At 45.5% G+C, this 24,746-nt stretch overlaps 1 protein-coding gene across 3 annotated transcripts in view; it reads left to right on the top strand.

Moving 5' to 3' along the window:
* The window catches only part of DYRK4 (dual specificity tyrosine phosphorylation regulated kinase 4), a 51,981-nt gene that overhangs the window by 18,970 nt on the left and 8,265 nt on the right, over positions 1-24,746 (top strand). The window contains exons 3-11 of one of the 3 annotated variants that reach the window (XM_025402267.1): positions 8,061-8,141; positions 9,419-9,529; positions 10,232-10,370; positions 12,047-12,210; positions 15,500-15,636; positions 15,945-16,085; positions 18,410-18,548; positions 19,087-19,168; positions 24,130-24,302. In XM_025402267.1, the coding sequence (XP_025258052.1) occupies positions 8,061-8,141; positions 9,419-9,529; positions 10,232-10,370; positions 12,047-12,210; positions 15,500-15,636; positions 15,945-16,085; positions 18,410-18,548; positions 19,087-19,168; positions 24,130-24,302 (1,167 nt within the window). Of the gene's footprint in view, positions 1-8,060; positions 8,142-9,159; positions 9,194-9,418; positions 9,530-10,231; positions 10,371-12,034; positions 12,211-15,499; positions 15,637-15,944; positions 16,086-18,409; positions 18,549-19,086; positions 19,169-24,129; positions 24,303-24,746 lie in introns of those variants that run through there. The other 2 variants (XM_025402269.1, XM_025402268.1) reach the window with 2 other exon arrangements.

Here is a 24,746-nt window from a genome sequence, read left to right as displayed (position 1 = left end):
AATGAGTCTCAGGGGTGCAGCTGTAGCTGTCGGTGTGATCTGGAGGTGGCTCCTCCCTATCTAGGCATCCTGGGCTTCCTTATGCACAGCAAAGGGGCTTTAAGGGCAAACTCTAAGCTTCAAATGGCAACAGGAGAGATGCTGTGATTTGTTCGAGGTCTATAGCAGCCAGGGTAGCTGAATCCCTTAGTTGGGGACCCTTAGGAGCCCAGCCACCTCCCTCCCTCCCTCCTTCCCTCCCAGTTCTTTGTGATGCTCTGCTGAGCCTGATTGTCTTAACTAGTTGCATTCTGCAGAAAATCCCCAGAGTTTCTCTCTCTCTCCTGCCCGCCCCCTGCTTCCCGGCGTGAATGCATTTATTTTTAACTCCGTAGTTCTGGCCTCTGGGAAGGGATGACAGAGCCTGTAAAGGAGAAGCTGTGAGCTGATATCACAGAAGTTGAGCTTCATTTGCCCATCAAACCGCCAGGCACTTGGGGATTTTTTTTTTTTAATGGGAAAGAGGAAGAGACAAGGAGGAGTCAGCTGAGAAAATAGGAAAATCGCCTGTGAAGTATGACTGAGATGGGATGATGTGATGGAGGTGTGACTTTCTGAAAAGGCTGGGTGGCCTGAGGCTTGCAGAGAGTCCAGTCGCTATCTTCCCTGAACTGTCCAGATGAGGAGATCCAGCATTCGGTCCAAGGTAATAAGATGAGCCAGTGCCTCTGGAGTTCTGCTGTAATTAGCTCTAAATAGAGACCAGTCCTATTATCCTTTGGGTCTTGGCGTGAAAGGGCAGGACATATACTCCCCTGCCGTCCTTGGGTAAACGGAGCTTTATAGCCAAGGTGAGAGAGGCTGTGCTTGCTGGTGGTCAGGGCCTGACGTGATGACAAGGCAGAATAGAGGGGAAGGCAGAGCACCCAGGGACAAGACACTGAAGTGGGACATGGGACTGGAAATTCCACCCTTCAGGGGACCTCTTTCATCCACTCTGACACGGAGATTACACGGTCAGGTCAGTGCAATTTGTAATGGGAACAGGCTTCTGCCAGACAGGTTCTTCTTTCCTACCATGAACCATCTCTCGTCTCCTTTGAGTAGCAATGCATTTATTTGGAACAAAGCACTTCCTTTTCCAGGTATTCTCTTGGAAATTGCGGTTGCCTTTGAGAGGGGGCATGAGCGGAGAAGATTCTCTGGTGTGAATTCGCTAATTAGAGACTTTTCTTCCAAAAGAAGGGCGGGGGAGCAGGGCAGCATGGTTTCCTGGTGGGAACAGAAGCCACTAGGAGCAAGGAATGAGGCTAGAACAGGGCAAGGGTGGACTGGCCACCAGGAGGGGGAAGGACTGAATTCAAAGCTCAGCTGTCTCCCTGGGCAGCCTAGAGTCGTCTTGGATCTTTCAGGACAAGTGCTAGGTCCTCAAACTTCCTGCTCCCTCTCTCTCTCTCCCTCCTTTCCTTCCCTCTCACCTTCTTTTCCTCCTCCTTTAGCAGATATTTAATTGCCTACTACGGGTTGAGTATCTCTCATCCGAAATGCTTGGGACCAAAAGTGTTTTGAGTTTCAGACTTTTTCAGATTTAAGAATATTTGCATATACATAATGAGATACTTTGGGGATGGGACCCAACTCTAAACACAGAATTCATCTATGTTTCACATACACTTTATGCACATGGCCTGAAGGCAACTTTATACAATATTTTGAGTAATTTTGTGCATGAAACAAAGTTTGTGCACATGAGTGGTGTCATTGTCGGCACTCAAAAGTGGAGCATTTCAGGCTAGGGATGCTCAATCTGTAATGCAAGATATCACCTTAGGCTTTGAGGTAAGACCCAAGTCTTTTATTAAAGAGTCTTGGCTGGGCACAGTGGCTCGCGCCTGTAATCCCAGCACTTTGGGAGGCTGAGGCGGGAGATTCCCCTGAGGTCAGCAGTTCGAGACCAGACTGACCAACATGGAGAAACCCCATCTCTACTAAAAACACAAAATTAGTCAGGAGTGGTGGCGGGTGCCTGTAATCCCAGCTACTCAGGAGGCAGATGCTGGAGAATCACTTGAACCTGGGAGGTGGAGGTTGCAGTGAGCCGAGATGGCGCCATTGCACTCCAGCAACAAGAGCGAAACTCCGTCTCAAATAAAATAAAATAAAATGAAATAATAAAATAAAATAAAATGAAATAATAAAATAAAATAAAATAGAGTCTTATAGACCAGAAGAAGAAACCAGTAAAAAAACCTTGTCTAACCAGCCTTTGCAGGTGCCATGATAGAAGTACAGAGCACGGGGTAGCGAGTGGCTTACACATATTAATACCAGAGGAAATGGTCACAGAGGCTTCCTGGAGAAAGTGCTGCTATGGCTGGGGCCCAAATGCGGGTGAACGATGGGGACATGGACTGGGTCACATGGCGGTGGGGTGGGTGATGGGAGAACATTCCAGGCAGAAGCAGAGCAAGGGCAAAAGTGCTGAGATATGGAACAGTGCCGTGTTGGAAAATGACAAGACTTGCAACGGCAGGAGCCAAAAGGCAGGGGTGGGGCCATGACAAGGGGTAAGGCTGGGGGCGTTTTGTGAGCCAGGACTTCTGCTCCCTGGGAAGTTGCTAGGAGATGTAGGCAACTTACTAATGTGATCAGATGCTCATGTTTCATTTCTGAGGCCACTCAGGAGGAAGGTAGAGGATGGGGTAGACTGGGGAGAGGCAGGAAATCTCCTTAGGAGACCATTGCAATAGGTGCTTGAACTAGGGATGTGGTGGGCAAAGAATGGTGAAGGGGTATCTTTATTCTTACATAATCATGCCACTCACAGTGAGAAATCGTGACAATCTGAAGTTTGAGAAAGCGTTCTGACTCTCACTTTTTTTTTTTTTTTTTGAGACGGAGTCTTTCTCCATGGTGGAGGCTGGAGTGCAGTGGCACGATCTCAGCTCACTGCAACCTCCACCTCCCAGGTTCAAGCAATTCTCATTCCTCAACTGCTACCCATGCCTTTTGGCTCCGGCCATTGCAAGTCTTGCCATTTTCAAACCGGCATTGTTCTACATCTCAGCACTTTCACTCCTGCTCTGTTTCTGCGTGGAATGTTCTCCCATCACCCACTCCAACGCCATGTGACCCAGTCCGTGTCCCCATCGTTCACCCGCATTTGGGCCTCAGCCATAGCAGCACTTTCTCCAGGAAGCCTCTGTGACCATTTCCTCTGGTATTAATATGTGTAACCCACTCGATACCCCGTGCTCTGTACTTCTATCACAGCACCTTTGCTGGGACTACAGGCGCCTGCCACCACGCCTGACTAATTTTTGTATTTTTAGTAGAGATGGGGTTTCACCACGTTGGCCAGGCTGACCTCCAACTCCCAACCTCAGGTGATCCACCTGCCTCGGCCTCCCAAAGTGCTGGGATTACAGGCGTCAGTGTGCGCCCGGCCGGCCCTGACTCTCACTTTTGAAAGTGAGTTGGTTGTCAGCTTGTGTTCATTAATATGAATTTGCAATTGAGGCACTTCCCTGTGACATCATACAAAGAAGCAGTGTCGGGGAAGATGACACTCAGTGAAATCCTACTCCCTCCTGAGACAGGCAACAAATCCACGGTTGGCTCTGGAGCTGGTCCCAGCTCACTTCAGGTTCTTGTAATGATGGTGTGGACACTGACACGCAGGGTAGGTTCTGTGGGAACCCCCCCGCCTCCCGATGACCTAGCCAGAGGGACTGGTCTTGAAGTTCCAGGGCTGGCACATCATGGAAAGCCTAATGTTTGCTGCCATGGAATTTCCTGGGGGAAGATGAGAAGAATTTGTAAAAAGTTAAAAAGGATACATAAACATCAATGACAGAAAGAAAAAGTTCAGAGGTAGGAGAGACCAGTTCCTACTGGGGATTGTATTAGAATGTGACCCCCAAATCTGCCAGCCCAGAACTCACTTGGGGAAGCTTGAAATACAGGTTTCTGGGTTCTACTGCTAGGGAGCCTGGGCTGTGTGATCTGTGCTTAGCACACTGCCCAGTAGGCACATAGACATGTTCAGTAAATGCGTTAAGAATGAATGCATCTCCAAGGTCCATCGCAACTCAGTGATTCTGTGCATCCTTCTGGCTTGGGGAGGCAGGAGGGAGGTGTTGCTGGAAGAATCTTTGAGGCAAGAAGAGGAGCAGGATCACAGGACTGAGTAACTGGAAGGAAGAGTTTGGCACCTTTGCAGTTATTTTGCATACATGCCAGGTGCAGAGTAGGGGGCGGGGTGAGTAAGCTGGTTTCAATTTTCCCCCTTCCTTTTCGAATCAGCTTTTAAGCTGAACTCAGTTTCTACTGGAGAAGGGTGAGCTAGCTGAAACATGAGGATGGAATTTGCTTTTTTTTTTTTCTTCTGAGAAAACGAAGTGTGAGAACCCAAGTGCTTAGCTAGCTCACAAAACAGACTCACAAGAGGACAGAGGAGGGGCCCTGGGTCAGGACTTGAGACTGGAGCAGCCCTCACCTGCCATCGGCCCTCCTGTGGCATGCCAACGCAGTGTTGAGATCCTATGGGTTTATCTCCTAGTGATGGCAAGCACAGCCGGAGACCCCAGGGAAGCGCAAGGCTCCAATGTGGCCCTATGTGTGAGAGAATCTTAATGGCCTCAGCCTACTTGTGAGCCCGGCATCTCCTGTCCCTTCTCTTGATTCCCACAATTGCTGTTTCCATAGACTGAGACTCTCCCAGCGTAGTTTCCTTGATGCCTCCTTCTAGAGCTGGTTCCACTCTCTCCAGGTTCTCATGGAGAGAGGGCTGCTGCATTTATCACTGCCTTCTCCTCCCTTGCATTGCATGGAACCATTTATAGTTATCTGCTATAATATCTTTTGCTTTTAAACAATGGTATTTTTACTGATAAAAGCAGTACACATTCATACAAAAGGTTTGGAAGATAAAGAAACTTCACAGTTTTGTTCTGGCTGTTTAGAAGGCTTCTGAGAGCTGTGATGGTCACAAAAAGGAGAACTGAAAAGAGCTTTAGCTGGGGGCATGATGGTTCCTGCCTGTAATCCCAACACTGTAAGGCCAAGGCAGGAGGATTGCTTGAGCTCAGGAGTTCGAGACCAGCCTGGGCAAATAGCAAGATCCTGTCTCCACCAAAAGTAAAAATAAAAATTAGCTGGGCTTGGTGGCATGTAGTTGTAGTCCCAGTTACTTGGGAGGCTGAGGTGGGAGGGTTGCTTGAGGTTGGGAGGTTGAGGCTGCAACTTGGGTGACAGGGCAAAGACACTATCTCTAGACACAAGAAAAGAGCCTCATTGGGTTTCTCTGATGCCCTTTCTTCTTATCTGCTGTCCCCTCCAGAGGACAGGAGATAAGAATGTTCTGTCCCCACCCAGCCATTCTCCAGTGCCCAGGTCTTGGACTGCACAGGAAGCACCCCCTATGCTCTGTACCCCTGTGAATAAAACCTTTTTTACATAGGAGATTCCAGATTTAGATACAGAACTCAGGACTATTAAGGAGATTCCTGTTTTATTGGCTTAGCAATAACAATGTCATGAAAGCTTCACTTTCTTCAAGAAAAATCCTGTCTTGCAACTATGATTATGGGAGAGCACACTGCTTCCTCTTGCCTCCGGGGGATCTCTTGGTGGAATTAAGGGTTATTATGGGGCATTGTGCGCCTCTTCAGGAAGCCGCTGAAAGACAGCCAACAATCAGCAAGTGCATAATCTCGTGTGTCCCACGGGTATCTGAGAATGGAGTACAAGTGTGCAGAGACGTAGAAGCCACCAGTCCTCAGGGTCACTTGGTCACCTGGGGCTGCTGAACTCCTGGCCTGCGCGCGCACACATACATACACACACACACACACACACACCTGGGGCTGCTAAACTCCTGGGCTGTGCGCGCGCGCACACACACACACACACACACCCCTTTGCTCTGTCAGCTAAGCTCTGAGTCCATGGTTTTCTTGGTCCTGGGAAATGAGCAAAAAGATGGCTCTCTCCATTTTGCAAGTAAGGAAAATGAACTCAAGGAGACAACTTTAGCATATGCAAAGCACTTTACACATATTAACTCCCTTAATCCTCACAATGTTTTGAGGTTGGTGCTAGTATTATCCCCACATGACAGGAGGACAGGCTAATAACTTGCCCAGGTTCAAACAATTGATGGGTAGTGGAGCCGGCAATCAAAAGGGAAGAGTGTGATTTTGGAGTCCATACCCATGAGCACTATTTTATTGCGTTGCTGCTAATGGGGTCTTTCTGAAATACTGCTTTGCACACGTAACTCCCAGCTATGCAAGTTGTCAGTGGTTCACTGTTGCCCACAGGATAAAGACCAAGCATCTTAGTCTTTCAGTGCTTTCCATGGCCCGCTGTCAACCCCCTGTTCCTGCTTACCCAGCATGAGCAGTGAGGAGCCCTGGGGCATGCCTGGGTGGTGGTGTTCCACTGAGCAAGTGTGCTTCCTACCTGTCCTCTCAGTTAAAGCCCAGACCAAGCCTCACCCATTCAGAAAACACCACCTCTACCACCGTCCTCCTGGTCTGACTGCGTTCATGGTGATCTTTTCCTTTGTTGGTACTCACTGTTTGTGCCCTTTGTTCCGTATTTAGTTTGGGTTGTATTCTGTTCACGTACCTTTCACGCATCTGTCCAGTCCCCCTGCCGCATCCTCAAAGTCAGCCGTTATTGACGACGCTAATGAATATTCATCCCCACATACCTACTTGATGAGAAATTGAGACTCTGAGATTTGCAATTGCAATATTTGCTCAGATATCATTTTCCATTCAATAGTGGTATCCTAAATATAGCACATTAGCGAATTAACGTGGTCTGAGACCATGTCTCATGCTCTATGCAACCCTCTCTCCCTCAGACTACCTCCCTATTCCAGGAGGTCAAGATTGACTGTCCCAAATAGTCCTCGTCATTACTGTGCTGTGCGGGACTTAGCTGTGCTGGATGATATTAAGTGTTGTACCCAGTTGTTATTTCAATGCGGCCAAATTTTTACAGAAGTGGGTCTGCTACCAGCTGTGTGTCAGCTTTGGATAAACATCCTTCAGTTCCGCAGGGGAGGTCTGGAAGAAGGAGAACCCCTGTTTTGGCTTCAAAGACCAGAACTTCGATTCAAGCTGTGGCCTGTTGTTTGCTAAGCTTCAGTCATTTGAGTGCCAGCTTCACAGTTTTTGCCACGCCTACATAGTCCGCACACTCTGTTTTATTATTTTTTTTTGTAGAGACAAGGTCTCTATTGCTCAGGCTGCCGTGCAGTGGCATGATCATAGCTCACTATAACCTGGAAATCTTGGCTTCAAGCGATCGTCCCACCTCAGCCTCTCAAAGCACTGGGATTACAGGTGTGAGACACCATGCTTGGCCTTATGTTTTTTAACTTAAATTTTAATCTCATCCTAAATAATAACAACCACAACGTTACAGGTTCAATGTGCTCATTACAGTTTTTCAAATGGATATTACAGTAAATCCATACCCATTAGGTAACTCTTTATCTGTGTACTACACATATTACGTCCCCTTCCTCTGTGGTGTGCTTGCCACCCTCTGGGACACACTGCTCTAGTATTTTGGTCTTCTCCTCCTCACCCTTTCTAGATGTGAAGTCTCTTCTGATCAGGTCACAGGCTGGGTGCCTGTGTTCCACTGGGCGGATTCCGCTATGCCACCTTCAGAGCCACATTCAGGGTGAAAAGACTTCCAGGCAAGGCAATGGCCATTTTCTTTTCTAAAGAGCAAGAGTAGCTCAGCTGTTACTCCTTACCGTTTCCAGGGTCTCTAGTTAAGGTTTTATTGGAAGAAAAGGCCATATTGATTTTTTTAAAGCATGAAAACCATAGGCCAAGCCCATCCAGGATGAACACTTTGGGAAAGGTCATTTGTTTGGATAATCATCCACTCATACATTCATTGAGTACCTATTGGAGCCTCTCTTGGTTCTTCCTAGCTTAGGGGTCAGGAGAGCTGGCCTCAAGCATAGTTTGTTTACTGTAATGAAACAACAATATGCAGTGTGGGATGAAGCCATGCCAAGCACTGTTCCTATTTTCTTCCACTTGATCCAGGTTGGAAGTAAACCTTCAGTTCAAGTCCAGAAGCCACCTGCCAACACCAAGAACTCCAGAATGACCCAAGTCTTTCATAAGGTAGGGAGTGATGTTCAGCTCCTTTTCTCTAGGAGAGAATGAGGAGAGGCGGGTGGCCAGGGTAGCTTCGAACAGGCAGTTTTGGCCAGTTCATCATGACATGTATCATAACATGATGACAGCACCCTATCCACATCACCATTGCCACACGATTTTTAAAAATGTTTTTATTTTAATTTTTGTGGGTACATAGTAGGTGCGTATATTGATGGGACACATGAGATGTTTTGATAGAGATATGCAATGTGTAACAACCACATCATGGAAAATGGGTTATTCGTCCCCTCAAGCATTTATCCTTTGTGTTACATACAATAAAATACAATTAAATTACCATTGATTATAGTCGCCCTGATGTGCTATCAAACAGGAGGTCTTATTCAGTCTATGTTTCTGTACTTATTAACCATCCCCACCTCTCCCGCAACCATTACCCTTCCCAGCCTCTAATAACCATCCTTTGAATCTCTTTCTCCCTTAATCCAATTGTTTTGATTTTTAGATCCACAAATAAGTGAGAACATGTGATATTTCTCTTTCTGTGCCTGGCTTATTTCACTTAGCCTAATGATCTCTAGTTCTATCCATATTGTTGCAAATGACAGGATCTCATTCTTTTTTTATGACTGAATAGTATTGCATTGTGTTTAAGTATCACATTTTCTTTATTCATCCATCTGTTGATGGACACTTAACGTTGCTTCCAAATTTTAGCTATTTTGACCTCTCTCCTGATTAATTAGTCAATCAATCAGTGGAGGAGGGCAGGGATCCAAGTGAGTAGGTCAAGTCAATAATGTAGTCATAGAGGAAATGGAAGCTTATGTTGCACTGAGCAAGATCTGCGTGATATAACAGGAAGAACTTCCCTGCGTTGGGGTGGTACGATATTGGAGTAATAATAATAAAGGCCAGCACTTACAGTCTATATATTGACTCATTTACCTCACAAAAGCCTTATGAGGTAGGCCCCATTTTTGTTCCCATGGTAGTGATGAAATAATTGAGGTTTTGAGGAAGAGTCAGTGTGAGCTGTTGAAGGTCTACAGCTAGTAAGCGGTAGAGCAGGGGCTCAAACCCAGAGCCCATGTGCTTGTTGACTCTGCTGCTCTGGAATCTGCATTTCTTGCCAAGAACTTTAACAATAGGTTTATGTCCGGATTGGGGTTCGGCTCGTCTTTTGTTGGGGGGTTGGGAAGGGGGGCTAGAAGAAATGATGCCTGGAGGCGTTTTCTTGCCTAAGGTTTTTGTAATGGATGCAGTTTCTCCTTCTACAGAACTCCAGTGTTACTTCACTCCCCTTTGTGGATGCCAAGGGGAAGAAGAATATGGTAAGCTTCCCACACATTAGCAAGAAAGTCCTGCTGAAGTCATCCCTGCTGTATCAGGTGGGTGCAGACGGACGGGACCCTGAGAAGGTTTTAGTCCAAAGTTTTAGAAAGGCCCAGGATGGTGGGGAAAAGCACAGTATCTGCTGAAGAGTTGGGTTCTGGTCCTGTTCTCATTCTTTACAATGACTATAAGCTTGAGCAAATAAGTCCTTAACCTTTTCTTAGCTACGAAATGGTCCCTCTGTAGAGTTGTCAGGAGGATTCATTGAGGAAAGGAAAAATGAAGTGCTATGCATGAAAGGTGGAACCATACAAAATATTAGTTTCCTCCCATGTCCTCCTACTTCTTTTGTGTAGGGACCAAATGAGATAATAGGTAAGAAGGTGCCCACTGAAAGAGGTGTCACACACACATAAGTTCGCGTGCTCCTGGGCAAGTCACTTTGTCTAGCTGGGAACTCACCTTCTTAAGAGCAGCAGTGAAAAACTGTCCCCATCTCTTCCCACAGTGAGATGTTGCTGGGGTTGTCAACAGCATACTGTAAGGTACAGGGGTCTCCCCAGGAACAGTGTGAGTCAGACAGATACTTCCTTTGGGAGAGAGGTAGGGAGAACCCACTGTCTCTTAATTGCTGTTTTCTCCCTGGAGAGGTAGGTAAATAGCCTGGCTGGAGGTGGGTGTCTTTGGTTAAATAAACGGTTATGTCCCCCAGGAGAGTCTTAAGTAGTTATTTATTGCAAACCTCTTTTCCTGGACAGGAGAATCAAGCTCACAATCAGATGCCGGCCTCAGAGCTCAAGGCTTCAGAAATACCTTTGCACCCTAGCATTAAAACCCAGGATCCCAAGGCAGGGGAGAAGTCACCAAAGAAGCACAAGGTGCCTCTGACAGCAGCAGGTATGCTTTTGGGGCAGTAGCAGGGTTTGGAGGTGGTTATGGAAGGTCAGGGTGTCAAGAGCTCAGCTGCGCTGGAGTGAGCTAAGCTGCCAGGTGTCAGAGTCGTCAGTGAAGGCAGCAAACCACAAGGAAAGTAGAAGTTAAGCGTTGAACCTCTGACTGTGGTAGTATAAGCAAGAGGCTGAATAGGAGGCTGAATGTTCCCCCATGGAGTGACTCTGGGTACGGGTGGGATGTACCCGTGCAGACAGAAGGAAGTGTCTCATTTGCTTAAGGAGCCAGACAGAAGGCTCCTGTCATTTTATGGACCCAGGGGCCAGGCGGAAGGCATTGAGAGAGTGGAAGAGCTAGGGGTGGAAAGGTACTGAATACGGAGAGCAGAGCAAAGGGTGTTGAAGCTCCTTCCTCTTGGTAAGGAGGTGTTGGAGAGGAGCCTCTGCGGGGGGATCTTGGTTAGAAATGCAGATATGTAGAAGAGCATGGCCAGCCAGGGGTCTCCGTCCTTGGCTGTAGCTTCCTCCAGAGACTGCAGTGCACCAGCTGTGGTGCAGGGAGGCATCTTTACCCATGAGGCTTCCCAGGTGAAGCCTTTGTGGACTGCCTTGTGGTCAGGCCTGAAAGATTGCACATGGGTTTTTGGCCAGTGGCTAGACTTCTAACGGGGTTCGGAGACTCATAACCTATTAGGACGCAAAGGAAGACAACCCAAACCCACCAAGCATCCACTATGGGTGCCATCATCAGATGCTTTACAGCTCTTCTTCCACAACTTAGAAACTGAAAGTGGTGCTTGTTGTTCTTAAACAACTCCGGGAACTAGGCACGAAGAGGTCATTTCAGTCCTGAGCTGGTTCTGCCTTTACAGAGCTGCCGTCTGCCCCCTGCTATCTTATGCCTTGGCTCTGTCCTCTGGGCAAAGAACATGCCTTGCTCAGCGTATACATGACTGCCCTTCACTTATGTGAAAACCGAAGTCTTGTCCCCTGTAAGTCTTTTTCTTTTTCCTTGCAGTTCCCTCTCCAACGCTCCAGCAGTCTGTCAAATAATATGGTGTCCCCGTCCTGATCCTAGTTTCTTTTCTCTGAGAATGCTGTAGTTTATCAATGACTGTGAATTTTACCCCTGACCATGCACCAGAGCACCGATGTGATCTGGCCAGTGTAGAAAAGTCCTAACTCATAATCTCTCCTTGCAATCTGAGGTCCTTCCTGATTCAGCTGCAGATTTGAGCGTGAAGCCTCCCGGGCCTTTAATGTTGCCTTTATGTTACCTGTCTGGCCCTGCAGACATTACAGTCTTCAAAGCCTCTCAACTAATGATAGCTTCATTCCACATTAACGTGGGCAACTTGCCCCCTAAACGATATACTATTGGTGACACTAATTTTACTCCTGGAATTTTTACCCACACTGCTGTAACCCCCAGGTGTATGGGGACTGAGCTCTCCCTTTCCCTGTCCTTGTGTTCTTTTCTTGATTTGTTGAAATAAGTGCAAGACCTTGACATTTATCTTTGTCATACTTCCATCTTGTGAGATGCCAGATGCATGGTCCTCAGTGAGCCACCCAGCTGGGAAACAGGCTGATGGCTCGTGACCTGGAAGGATGCCATCGTCTGCATCCTGGGCAAATCCTATGCTGCCTCAACTTAACTCACAATTGTAGTGTTTTTCACAGAGGCCCTAAAGCTTTTTAAGAATCAGCTGTCTCCATATGAGCAAAGTGAAATCCTGGGCTACACGGAGCTGTGGTTCCTGGGGCTTGAAGCCAAGAAGCTCGACCTGGCTCCTGAGAAATTTAGCAAGACAAGTTTTGATGATGAGCAAGGCTCCTATCTGAAGGTGATTGGGGGTGGGGGCCATGGGAACCTCCAGGGGACAACAGGTAGTCTAGAAAGGAAAAAAGCAGGGGTATTTTGTAGTATTTGGTGCTGATATGTTGGAGACTAGATGTCCTGAAGTATTCTGGTAGTGCCAAACCAAAGAAATACCATGCTTGAAAATGGGGAAACATGCAATTTAGTATGTAAAATACTCTACTAATGGAAGACTGACTTTCCCCCAAGCGTACTTGGGGTAGCCGGTTTGGATCCTGGGTGAGCTCCCACAGGCTCCTTCCCTGCATAGCCCACTGGAAAAGGCCAGACTGAAATAAGGAGCAGTTTCCCCAACATTTCCTTTTTTGTCTCCTCAATACAAGTCCATACATGGACTCTTATTTTATAATAGATGTCAATTCCCCCACAGACAAAAAAGCTTTTGTCACTGTAGTCCCTGGTGCATAGAGCTTAATTTCATTCTGCTTTTAAAAAATTGATCCCAACAGCTCCTCTTTCTCCTCCTCTTCTGACTGTAGCCCTTGGCTTCCCCAGGGCAGTACCTCTTCCCAGCCGGAAGGTGAAAGCTGAGCAGTGATTCCCAGGGCTGAGCATGTTGGGATGTGTGGCGCTTAGTGCACTAGACTGTGGGCTGTCAGGAATCTCCTCTTCAGAACATTTCATTACCACTTGGATTTAAGAGACAAGATGAGCCTGATGGCTCATAGAAGAGGCAGATTTTATTAATAGCATTGAGGGCCATGTTTGTCTAGCATTACTATGAACACAAACCACTTGCAGGATCTTGTTAAAATGCAAGTTCTTATCCAGCCGGTCTGGGGCTAGGGCCTGAGCTTCCAGGTGGTGCCTGTGCTGCTGATCCTTGGACCACACTTTGAGATGCAAGGATTTCGTTTCTGTCACACAGTGCCTTCTAGAGCCTGGGTTTTCAATATTTTCAGTCAAGAACCCCTTTGGGAGCCTGATAAAAGCTATAGGTCCTCATCCCAGAAAAGACAACCTGCACATACATAAAATTATAGGGGGTTAGTGGATCCTTGGTTAGGAATCTCCAATAAGTATATATATATATATATTTGAGATGGAGTTGCCCAGGTTGGAGTGCAGTGGTGTGAACGGCTCACTGCAACCTCCACCTCCTGGGTTCAGGCAATTCTCTTGCTTCAGCCTCCAGGGTAGCAGGGATTACAGGTGCCCGCCACCATGCCTGACTGATTTTTGTATTTTTAGTAGAGGCAGGATTTCACTGTGTTGGTCAGGCTGGTCTCAAACTCCTGACCTCAGGTGATCCGTCTGTCTTGGCCTCCCAAAGGGCTGGGATTACAGGTGTGAGCCACTGTGCCCGGCTGGGAATCTCCAGTATAAATCTTAACTCTGATTCAGCGAGACCTCCTCAACCCCTCCCTCCCTGCTCCCTCCTCTGCTCCACCCTACCTGAGCCTAGGGTCTCTAGGGAATTCCCTAAGGGTGTCAGTACTACTTTTAAATTAATTCATTGGAACTCAGTTCTTCAGTCTCAAATCTTAGAAGAGGCTTTTTTTTTTTTTTTTTTGGTTGGGGAGGGCGTTGTAGGGAAGAAAGGGATAATGTGTGTTCTCTGTAAGCTAAAAATCACCATCCTTATTGCATTCCAGTACACACACAAATACATACTGCACATAGCCAAATTCCCAAGCAAGCAACACAGCTGCATTCTCACTTTATTTTGTCAACAAATGTTAATTGAATGCCTATGTATTGATAATCTATCATAAACTTGGGCATGTACTAGACTCTGGAAATATAAAGGAAGCTATCACAAATGAATACAAAATGGTTCTTGCTTTCAGGTAACCATAATCAATGTCAAAGTTGACATGCGAATGAACAATTATGACACTAAGTGGTAGCATGCAGAAGGCAAGCACAAATGCTAAGAAAACACATATGTAATTTTATAGCCACATGGGTGTGGATCCTGTCCCTGTCCTTTTCCCATACATTCTCATGACAGACCCTTACAAGTAGACTAACCTACATCCATAGATCAGGAAAGTTGTACGTGTTCAAATTCAGTCTAGATTCCTTCCATATGAACTGACGCCCAGCGCACATTCTCAAACACATCCTGAGGACTTGTACACAAGCACTTAATCCTTCACCTCTCCCAAACTCATGAGTGTAACACTAGAAATCAGAGACCCACAGAGCTTGAGGACCTTAGAGATAATCTTATCCAGCATCTTCAGTTTACAGACAACAGCACTGCAGCTCCGAATGGATAAACTGCTTGTCTGAAGCTGAAGTCTTTTTAATAGAACATTTCCTGTGGTTTTGATTAACCCCCTGCTCTCTAGTTTCCAGCATAGGGAGAGACCTGGGTGATTCTGGCTCTTGAAATATTTCTCTTCACCAAGAAAGGTCCAAGTTCTGTACTGCTCACTCCAGGATAGGATTAAATCCCAGTGAGCCCGAAGGAGAATCAAATTTGGCCAGGAAGAGGCAGAGCAGACCTAACGCCTTCTCTGATAGATAGAGACACATCAGGGGTCAGAAACAAAACTTTCTCCAAACCAGAGATGCTGCTTAACTTCAAGACTCATAAAATGTCCAAACTGAAAGGGACTTTCAGGGCCACTTTGTCCAACCCTCTTACTTTATAGGTCCTGAAACATGCAGAAAACTGGAGGACTAGAACTGGAACTACAATACTGGGACTAGATCCCAAGTTTCCTAAAACCATCCAGTGTTCTTTGTGCTGCTTGACATGGATCAAGCCTGTGGGACTTCCCCTGGCACCACATGGGTGGCCCAGAATCCAGCCAGCAAGCTCCCCATTGCAGTCGCGATGAGATGAGGGCGAGAGTCCCACAAGTGCCCCGTGCAGTTAGAAAATTCCTCTAGGAGGCCGGGCGCGGTGGCTCAAGCCTGTAATCCCAGCACTTTGGGAGGCCGAGACGGGCGGATCACGAGGTCAGGAGATCGAGACCATCCTGGCGAACACCGTGAAACCCCGTCTCTACTAAAAAATACAAAAAACTAGCCGGGCGAGGTGGCGGGTGCCTGTAGTCCCAGCTACTCGGGAGGCTGAGGCAGGAGAATGGCGTAAACCTGGGAGGCGGAGCTTGCAGTGAGCTGAGATCCGGCCACTGCACTCCAGCCCGGGCTACAGAGCGAGACTCCGTCTCAAAAAAAAAAAAAGAAAATTCCTCTAGGAGTGAGCCGTAATCTGGGGGTGGGAATGCCAGGGCCCCATGCCAGGAAGGCCCGGGAGCCCATGGCTTTGCTCTTCACCTCCGGCCTGGCTTCCACAGGTCCTGCATGATCACATTGCCTACCGCTATGAGGTTCTGGAGATGATCGGGAAGGGGTCCTTTGGACAGGTGGCCAAGTGCTTGGATCACAAAAACAATGAGCTGGTGGCCCTGAAAATCATCAGGAACAAGAAGAGGTGTGGCTTGGGGGATGACATAGGCCACAGAAGAGGGACTGTGTGACTCTGGCCCCTGCAGAATGCCAGCCCTTCCTGACTCTGCCTCAGCCTCCGATCTTCCCTTTTGTTTTCCCTTTTCTCTTTCTACCTGTCTGATTCCATGAGGGGGCAAAGAGGAGGCGAGAGTATGGTGTTTTTAGTGCTTCCTGCCACTAGACAGTCTTGCTGGGGTCATGGGGAGGGGCTGACTGACTGCTGCAGTGGGACCTGACACTGATGTTTCTGTCCCCATTTCCCACCCTGCCTGCCACTCCCAATCCCCTCAGATTTCACCAGCAGGCCCTGGTGGAGCTGAAGATCCTGGAAGCTCTCAGAAAGAAGGACAAAGACAACACCCACAATGTGGTGCATATGAAGGACTTTTTCTACTTTCGCAATCACTTCTGCATCACCTTTGAGCTCCTGGGGTCAGCTGCCTTTTCTTCTTAACTCATTTCCTCTGGAAAAGTTACCTAAGTGATAGTGTTTGAGGTCAGAACACTAGATTTTTCTGGATGTGAATATTTAATAACTAGAATGTTCATGACAGTCACTTAGTTATCCAGAAGACCCAGGCGCAGGGAGGCTGCGATGAAAGCAGGCAGTCTTGGTGTGCCTGTCACCTGTCAGCCTCCCCGTGATGTACTTCCCTGGGGTGGGTACTGAGCCAGGTGACATGACCAAAACAAGGCCTCTTTCCTCAAGAGCTAAACCAAAAGAGTCAAAAAGGACTTTTCTTTGTTTGCTGTCATATTCCCCACTCGTGGGCTTTCTGGCCTGATCATGCAGAGGCGGAAACCTAAAGGGATAGGCCGCTGGCTGCTCAGAGTGGGAAAAGGGTTTTGATTTTGAGTAAATAAGGACAAGAGCAGATATTTTTGGTAAGAGAGCAGAGCCTGACTTAAATAGATTGGCATGGCCTGGCTGAATATTGGAGCTGACGAGGCATGCCAATCGCAAGGGCATGCTAATTTGATGATTATTCTCTCTGGGAAGACCATCTGATGCAATTTATATAACACTAGAAACCCAGAATGCATTTAGCAAAGGAGAACAAGCAGGGCTGAGCTCTCAGAGTGTTACTGGATTCAGCAAGCTGGTAGCTCAGGGCTCCCAGGACACCGCTGCTGATGGTGAAACTCTAGGAACCAGCTACATTTGAATTAGCAGGTAAGGTGACACTCTCCTCACCATTTCCGGTTATTCCAAAGCGTGGTCGAGTCTCTGATATGCAGAGGTAAATTATCTTCTCTGTGGCCAAATGGACAGCTCGGTCTACCTTTCTTGGCCATGAATCCCAGTGCACAGTTAGGATGTCATTGTGCTTAAAAGAGCTCTGGGAGGTCAGAGGGCCAGGGTGTGCAGGGGGATTCAAAGCTCAGAGAGATGAGGGAGTTGCCCAGGTGACTAGTCAGGATGGGGCCAGAGCCAAGTCTCACATCTCCATTGCAGCCCTCAAGAATGAATGGTGGCCAGTGTGATGGCTCACGCCTATATCCCAGCACTTTGGGAGGCGGAGGCGGGTGGATCACTTGAGGTCAGGAGTTCGAGACCAGCCTGGCCAACAGGGTGAAACCCCATTTCTACTAAAAACACGTCTCTACTAAAAACCCCATCTCTACTAAAAATAGCTGGGCGTAGTGGTGTGTGATTGTAATCCCAGCTACTCGGAAGGCAGAGGCAGGAGAATCGCTTGAACGTAGGAGGCAGAGGTTGCAGTGAGCTGAGATTGTACCACTGCACTCCAGCCTGGGCAACAGAGCAAGACTCTGTCAAAAAAAAAAAAAAAAAAAAAGAATGGCTCTGGCTGGGCGTGGTGACTCTCACCTGTAATCTCAGCATCTTGGAAGGCCAAGTTGGGAGGTCACTTGAGTCCAAAAGTTTGAGACCATCGTGGACAACATAGCAAGACCCCATCTCTAAGAAAACATTAAGAACAAGTGACTTGCTAAATACTACCAAAGCTAGATGATCTTAGGAATGGAAGATGAGGAGGGACCAGCAGAAGTTTGCTGAAAAGCCATTTTGGGGTCATGCTCTTTCCCTTCTCTCCCCATCTCACAGCTTGCACAGAGGTTTCATCTGGCAGCTCACAAATAAATATTTCTTCTTCAAATGCATTGTATTAATATTAGTTTCTAACATTCGTAAGTCTATAGATGTCATATCATACAGTAGGCTTCTGTCACCCTAGAGAATTTCAGATTCTCTGGCAAGAGCGAGCTTGCATTTCTCAAGGGAACAGTTAGGTGAGACCAAACAGCCACACTTTGGGAGGAGCAGGGGCTCCCTCTGGCCTCAGCCCCCATCTGCCCACTCTCTTGTTCCTTACTTGTCAGGAACCTGCTGTCCTTAGACAGCCCTTATTAGGCCCGGGCAGCAGTGGCTGCTTGTTTGAGTGACCGGTGGGTTTCCTGGGTCCCTCCCAAGGGCCTGAGGAACTATGACTATTGCAGAAGTTTGGGCCAACCTCTTAACCCACCCACATAACAAAGTGCTTCAGTGGCCTTGTCACATAAGAGATGAGGGGACATCTGAGAGTCTGACACGGTTTCACCCTGGGCCCACCCTGGGCCCACCATGATTCAGCGGGAAAGCTGAGTCTATAAGGGCATGAAATCCCTGCCTCCTGGTCTGAGGCTTGCCTGCTACTAGAGGGAAACCAGGTGATACAAGATTGTTTGCAGGTTCAAATTCAGCCTTCTATATTTTTTTACACCCATAGGCATCACTTTTCCCCTCTCTTTTCCAGAATCAACTTGTATGAGTTGATGAAGAATAACAACTTTCAAGGCTTCAGTCTGTCGATAGTTCGGCGTTTCACTCTCTCTGTTTTGAAGTGCTTGCAAATGCTTTCTGTAGAGAAAATCATTCACTGCGATCTCAAGCCCGTGAGTACCACCTCCGTCCTGCCGTGGAAACACTCTGGAAATACCCAGAGTATTCCCTAGGCTGCGTAAGAATCACAAACTCCAATCAAAGCATTGCCTTTGACCTTTTTTTTGTGTGTGTGTGCTCTATTGTCATGGCAGTATGTATGTCAAGGGGGGCATTTAATGCGAATGTCAAACAAATTCAGTCAATGGCATTTCTAAGGCCATGCAAGCGAGGCCTAGAACCAGGTGCCAAAGAAGATAAAAACAAAGTCACAATCTTCCGGAGTTGCAGAATCAATAGGGGGAAAGTGACAAAATATATGCAAAAGAAACTCTGCAAAGCAGTGGCTATGAGGTCCAAAAGAGAAATACCGACCACAAATCAACTGGGAAGTCAGAGGGGAGGATGATGGGATTTTGGAGAGGATGTGGGAGGAGGCCCATGGAGGTGGTCATATTTGAACTGGGCCCTGAAGGATGGGGAGCATTAAGGTAAGCAGAGGGCCTAGGGCAGCATTACTGTAGCTTGACATATGTCTTTTCTTCTCTCTAGGAAAATATAGTGCTGTACCAAAAGGGCCAAGTCTCTGTTAAAGTCATTGACTTTGGATCAAGCTGTTATGAACACCAGAAAGGTAGGCCCCATGCCAGTCCCGTCATCTGAGTTTTCCTATTGCAATTTCTCTCCCTTCACATACAAGGTCACCCGGCTTCTAGCCTGGGCTCAGCTATCACCACTACTAGTCTGATTCTGAACAAGGTGCTTCAATTCTCTGAGCCCAAGTTTCCTCATCTATAAAATGAGAAAGTTGTATCCAAGTACTAAAAGGGTTCTTTCAAGCTCTCATATTCTGTGGATATGGAATTATCCAAGAACAGTGAGTCCCAAAACTAACTCAATGTGTATCTGAATTGCTTTGGGGCTCTGAAAAATGATAGTTTCCAGGGCCTCACACCGCAAGTTCCTAATCCAAATTTCTGGGAAGTAGCTAGGAGTCTGCACTTCAGAAACCATAGTCATTCTGAAGCTTAGAATTCGCTGCCCCAGATCCTCTAGGTTTTATACTTTTTCAAGCTAGGATCCAAAAAGTAGCTTTGGAGTACATTTTCACAGTGTTTACTGAACTTGATTCAATATTGTGTTCTTTTGGCTTCTATCAGGTTCGCTACAGACAACATGTACCATTCAACAGACATTTATGACCTGTTTTGTGTCAGTCACTGTCCTGGGTACCAGGAACAAAAAATGAACATTCCCTGTCCTCAGGTTGCTTACGATCTAATGTAAGAGACAGAAAGATAAAAATAGTATGGTGACTACAACGATTAGAGATGTACACATGCTGTGTTAAAGATGCACAACAGAGCGACTTTGGGACCAGCCTTTAAGGTGACAAGGGCTGTCAGAGGAAGCTTCCTGAGGCTGAAGAAAGGACTACTAGATGGATGTTTCCAAATATTAGACAGATCAATTTTTTTTTTCAGGAAAAAACACTTACAAGTTTATTAATAAAGAATATGATAAAAGACACAGATGAGAGATACACAAGGCAAAATATTTGGAAGGGGTGTGAAGCTTCCATGCCCTCTTGGGGGCAGGCCACCCTCCCAACACCACATTTCCCATACCCTGGAAGCTCTCTGAATCCTGCAGCTCGGGGATTTTTATGAAGGTTTCATCACATAGTCATTGAGATTATTAACTCAATTTCTAGCCCCTTCCCCCTTCCTCCAACAAAGGAGTTAGAACTCAAAGTTCCAAGCTTCTAATCATGGCTTAGTCTTTCTGGCAAGCAGCCCCTATTCAGGAGTCCACCAAGAGTCATCTCATTAGAACAAAGAGAGTCCTATCACCTCAGAAGTTCCAAAGGATTAGGAGCTCTATGTCAGAAGCCAGGACAAAAGGTCAATTATTAGAACAAGAGATACATGTAGAACCCCTATCACTCAAGAAATTAAAAAGGTTTTAGGAGCTCTGTGCCAAAACCTAGGGGTAGAGTCCTATATCTATTTCTTATTATTTCTCACACGTGCTCATATACAAGCAGGTATATTATCAATTTGAAGAAAAAAATAAGTTGATGCACCACATGCAGTGTTAGCCATTCACTCTCTCACATTGTTGGAGGAACTATAAATTCATATTGTCTTTTGGGAAGTTACTTTTGCATCTCTAACCAAACATTTCACTCTAAACCTTCAAAAATTATAAATTCCCCTCTGAAGAACCTGTCCTACAGATTACAGATGTTCCCATAGAATGTACATCTTCACTAATGCACTGTTAAGTAGTGCAACATTGGAACCAACCTAAACATCTACAAATGAAGAATGGTTTAATAAATTAACACTGTTATACCACGCAGCTATTTGAAAAGAGAGATTTAAATGTAATGGCCCAGAAAGATCTCCATGATGAAGTAAGTGAAAAAAACTGAATAATGAAACTTTTGACATGTAAATATATAAATAAGATAGAAAAGGATTTGCACCACACTGTTAAAAGTGTTTATCACTGGAGATCAGCTTGGAAGAGCTTAGGGTTGAATTTTCAACTTTTACTTTACATATATATCTTTTTTTTAGTAAGGATATGGATGATTTTTAAAATTTTCTCTTGGATTTTCAATTTTTAAAATTTTTTTAAATTAAATAATTTGGTGTCTTTAATTTGCTAAAGATTTACATAAGATTTCTATATGTCTAGTCTTAAGTGAGACCAGTCTGTAGGGTTTTTTTTTCACGTGTGTGTGTATCTTTGTCCTGTTTGAATACCAAAGTTACGTCTTGAAAAAAATGAATTGACCTTTTCTATTTTCTGTTCCATCAAAGTCTGAAGAAAATGGGAATCATTTTCTTTTCACAAGGCCTCTTAGAACCTGCTTGGAAAGTCATCTGCATGTTGCATCTTTTGCAAGAGGAGTTCTTGAACCACTTTTCTACTTCTTTCATAGGCTGTTAGTCTGATATCCAGACTCCCTTCTGTAAATAAGTTCAGCTTTTGTATCTGTATGAACTTATTTTTCAGAGTTTTGCTTACTCTACTGTTTGTCTTCAATTTGCTTTGCTTGCTGAATTCTCCTCATTTCTAAGACCTGCGCTCTTTTCTTTTGCAACCATGCTTTAAATACCATGTCGTTCTCCCTCTTTTTTTTTTTCTTTCTCTTCTTCTATTTTCTGTTGCTCTTCCTCTCCTTTCAGCTTTTCTGTCTGTTGTTCTAGTTGTTTTTGTCGTTCTGTCAAGGGGAGAGACAGTATGTTGTGGTCACTGGTGAGATATGTGCAGACTCTGTCCTGATTAGATTTCCCATTCCCTTTACTTCGATCTGAGTTAGACAAGTCTTGCAGTTGAGTGGTGGCTGAGGGATATAAGCCAGCAGCTCTTCTGTTGATGAGTGAGTGACAGCATCAATCTTTCCTGCAGAATCTTCTTTCTTGATGCCACTGACACAGGAGTTGGAAGATCTGGGTAACAACTGCTGAGGGTCATTTTCTGTACTGTTTGCATTATTATTGGGAGGCAAAAACCCCAGACTCTCAATGTCTTGTAAACTCAGAAGTTCAAATTTTCCATCTCTCTCCACCAGTATTGTCCTATCCTTATTTATTTCACAGCTTGCATTAGTAAGTGACAGGAGCACATTTACTTGTCCCAAATCATTGGAAATACATAACTGTGACAGTTTCCCAAACATAATCCTTTCATTTTCAAAATAATTTTTGTAAGTATTAGTGTCTTTTAGTGGAAGAACTTCCAGATCAACTAATTTGTCCTTGAGCTTAAGTTTTTGCTCCCTTTTATCATTTACAGGTTCTTGATTCTGTAGAAGCTTGTTAGCTTGTACAACTTTCTCCATAATATATCTCCTTACTTCCTCATCCTCTTCCTCCTCCAAGTCTTTCTGCTTTCTAGTTTGGATTCCTGGAAAGAGTTTTCACTATCTGAATCTGATATGGGATCCAAAGGTTGAACGCTTGGAACAGAAATCAAGTCATTTCTTCTCGGTGGGACCTCAGCCTGCAAAGATTTGTCAGGATGAGAAAGCTGTTTGGTGTGTTCTATTACTGTTTCATTCTCTTTGAAGTCTTAGTTAATATTCTCTTCCTTCTCACAAGCCATCTCTATTATGCTGGCATCACTTTTTTCATTTTCATTAGTTAACCACTCCAGGTCCTTTTCAGAGTCACCTTTGTATTCTTTTCACTTTCTTTTGAATCAGTATCTTTATTTTCATTCATTTTGCTCTCCCCCACCATTAATATTTCCGCTCCGCATCGTCCTTCCCTTCTTTCCCTCTGCCTCCCTCCTGGCTGTGTAAAATGCGGTGGCTGGGGCCACGGAGACGGCCAGGGTGTTCTGCTCTCCTCCTCTCTCTGGCAGATCAATTTTTGAGGACATAAGGCCTTTATGTCTCTTATGTATGAATCCTATGAGAAATTCCAGCTAAAAAATAATGCTTCCTACAAAGAACTTGTATGTTTTCTCTTCTCAGATGTTGAAAGTTGTGTAACTTATCAGTTGTCATTTATCTTGGCTGCCAAGCTGCTCAGAGCTGAATTTGTAATTATTTTATCCTTCATTTCTAGCAGTCATTGCCCCCTTTGCATATTTTCTGACTTCTTTTTTTATCTTTATTTTAACTGTGAGGCAGTATCTAGTATTGATACTAGAACTGGACTGTCTACTCTCAAATCCCAGCTCTGTCACTTATAGCTGAGTAACCTTGACATTTGAACCTCTGTATGCCTCAGTTTTCTCTTCTTTAAATTGGAGGCAATAATACTACTTGCTTCACAGAATTAATGTAAGAGTTGAAAGGGCTTATCTATAAAAGTACTTGGAATCGTGCCTGGCACATACTAAACATAATGTAGTAAATACCATTAAATCCGTGTTCTAAAATACTCTGTGCATATGTACTTTGCAAAGTATCACAAATACATTTGGGAAGCAGGCAGGATATAAACATTATTTTTATTAAATCTCTATTTTGTTTTAAATCACAGAATTATGTTCTGACAATAACCAATTTAAACAACAGAAAAGTGGTTACAGAATCCCTGCTCCTCCCCAGCTAACCAGCAACCCCAGTTATGTGGAAATAACTACCGTGTTCCATTTCTTCGACTTCAGTCTGTTCATCCTCATCTGTTGAGATTTTTCTTTCTATACAACAAGTGCACATACTATATTGAATATACACTTTGCACGCTCCCTTTCTAACTTGATATGCCTCTTCCCTTGCCAAGTCACAAGGCTCAGAAGCCGTCTACCCCAAATTAATCTGACAGTTTGAAAACTTAAGTCTTATGTTTTGTTTGTTTGTCATAAACTTGGCTGACTGAAATTCACTTTCCTACAACAATGCCTACGTTGGAGTTCGTTATCAATAAAGCAGGGACAATAACACGTCCTTGAGAATCAGATTGCTGTGCGGATATGCTGTTAATGTGTAATGAGAGTTCTGAGTGCTGGCCAGCTGCACTTCCCTTTCCCCGCCAGCGGGGGCGCAGTCAAACTGAGGTGTCCTGGGGGAGAACGTTCTGGAGGGTAGGAAGGTTTTCCCACCAGGTTTTTCTCACTTTGCCTCCGCAGTATACACGTACATCCAAAGCCGGTTCTACCGATCCCCAGAAGTGATCCTGGGCCACCCGTACGACATGGCCATTGACATGTGGAGCCTGGGCTGCATCATGGCAGAGTTGTACACGGGCTACCCCCTGTTCCCCGGGGAGAATGAGGTGGAGCAGCTGGCCTGCATCATGGAGGTACGGGGAGGGCTGGCGGTCGGCTCCCACGGAGACCATGGGCTTGGCCCTCACACACTGGGCTGCATCAGACTCTCCCAGGACCATGGCCTGCATCCTTTGTGTTGTGGGTATTTCCTAAAAGTAGTTTTGACATTGTGTACTCCCTTGTACTTGTCAAGTCGACATCTCACATTTTTATCATAACTTTAAATAGTTGCAGAGGATGTCATTTCCATCATATTGTAAATAGTGACATTTTAAAATAAAACTGTTACACCACTCTTTCAANAAAAAAAAAAAAAAAAAAAAAAAAAAAAAAAAAAAAAAAAAAAATCCAAAAGAATGCAAAACCAGATTGACATGACACCCATTAAAATCCATCTGAAAGTATGTGAACAAGTTCTCAAGAGTTGTGCGTTTATTTTACTTTGTTCTTTTTTGCTTTTTGTTTCTACTCTTTCT

Source organism: Theropithecus gelada, chromosome 11 (assembly GCF_003255815.1).
Source record: "Theropithecus gelada isolate Dixy chromosome 11, Tgel_1.0, whole genome shotgun sequence".
In the NCBI taxonomy this organism is placed as follows: Eukaryota; Metazoa; Chordata; class Mammalia; order Primates; family Cercopithecidae; genus Theropithecus; species Theropithecus gelada.
This window is presented reverse-complemented; position numbering and strand designations above follow the sequence as displayed.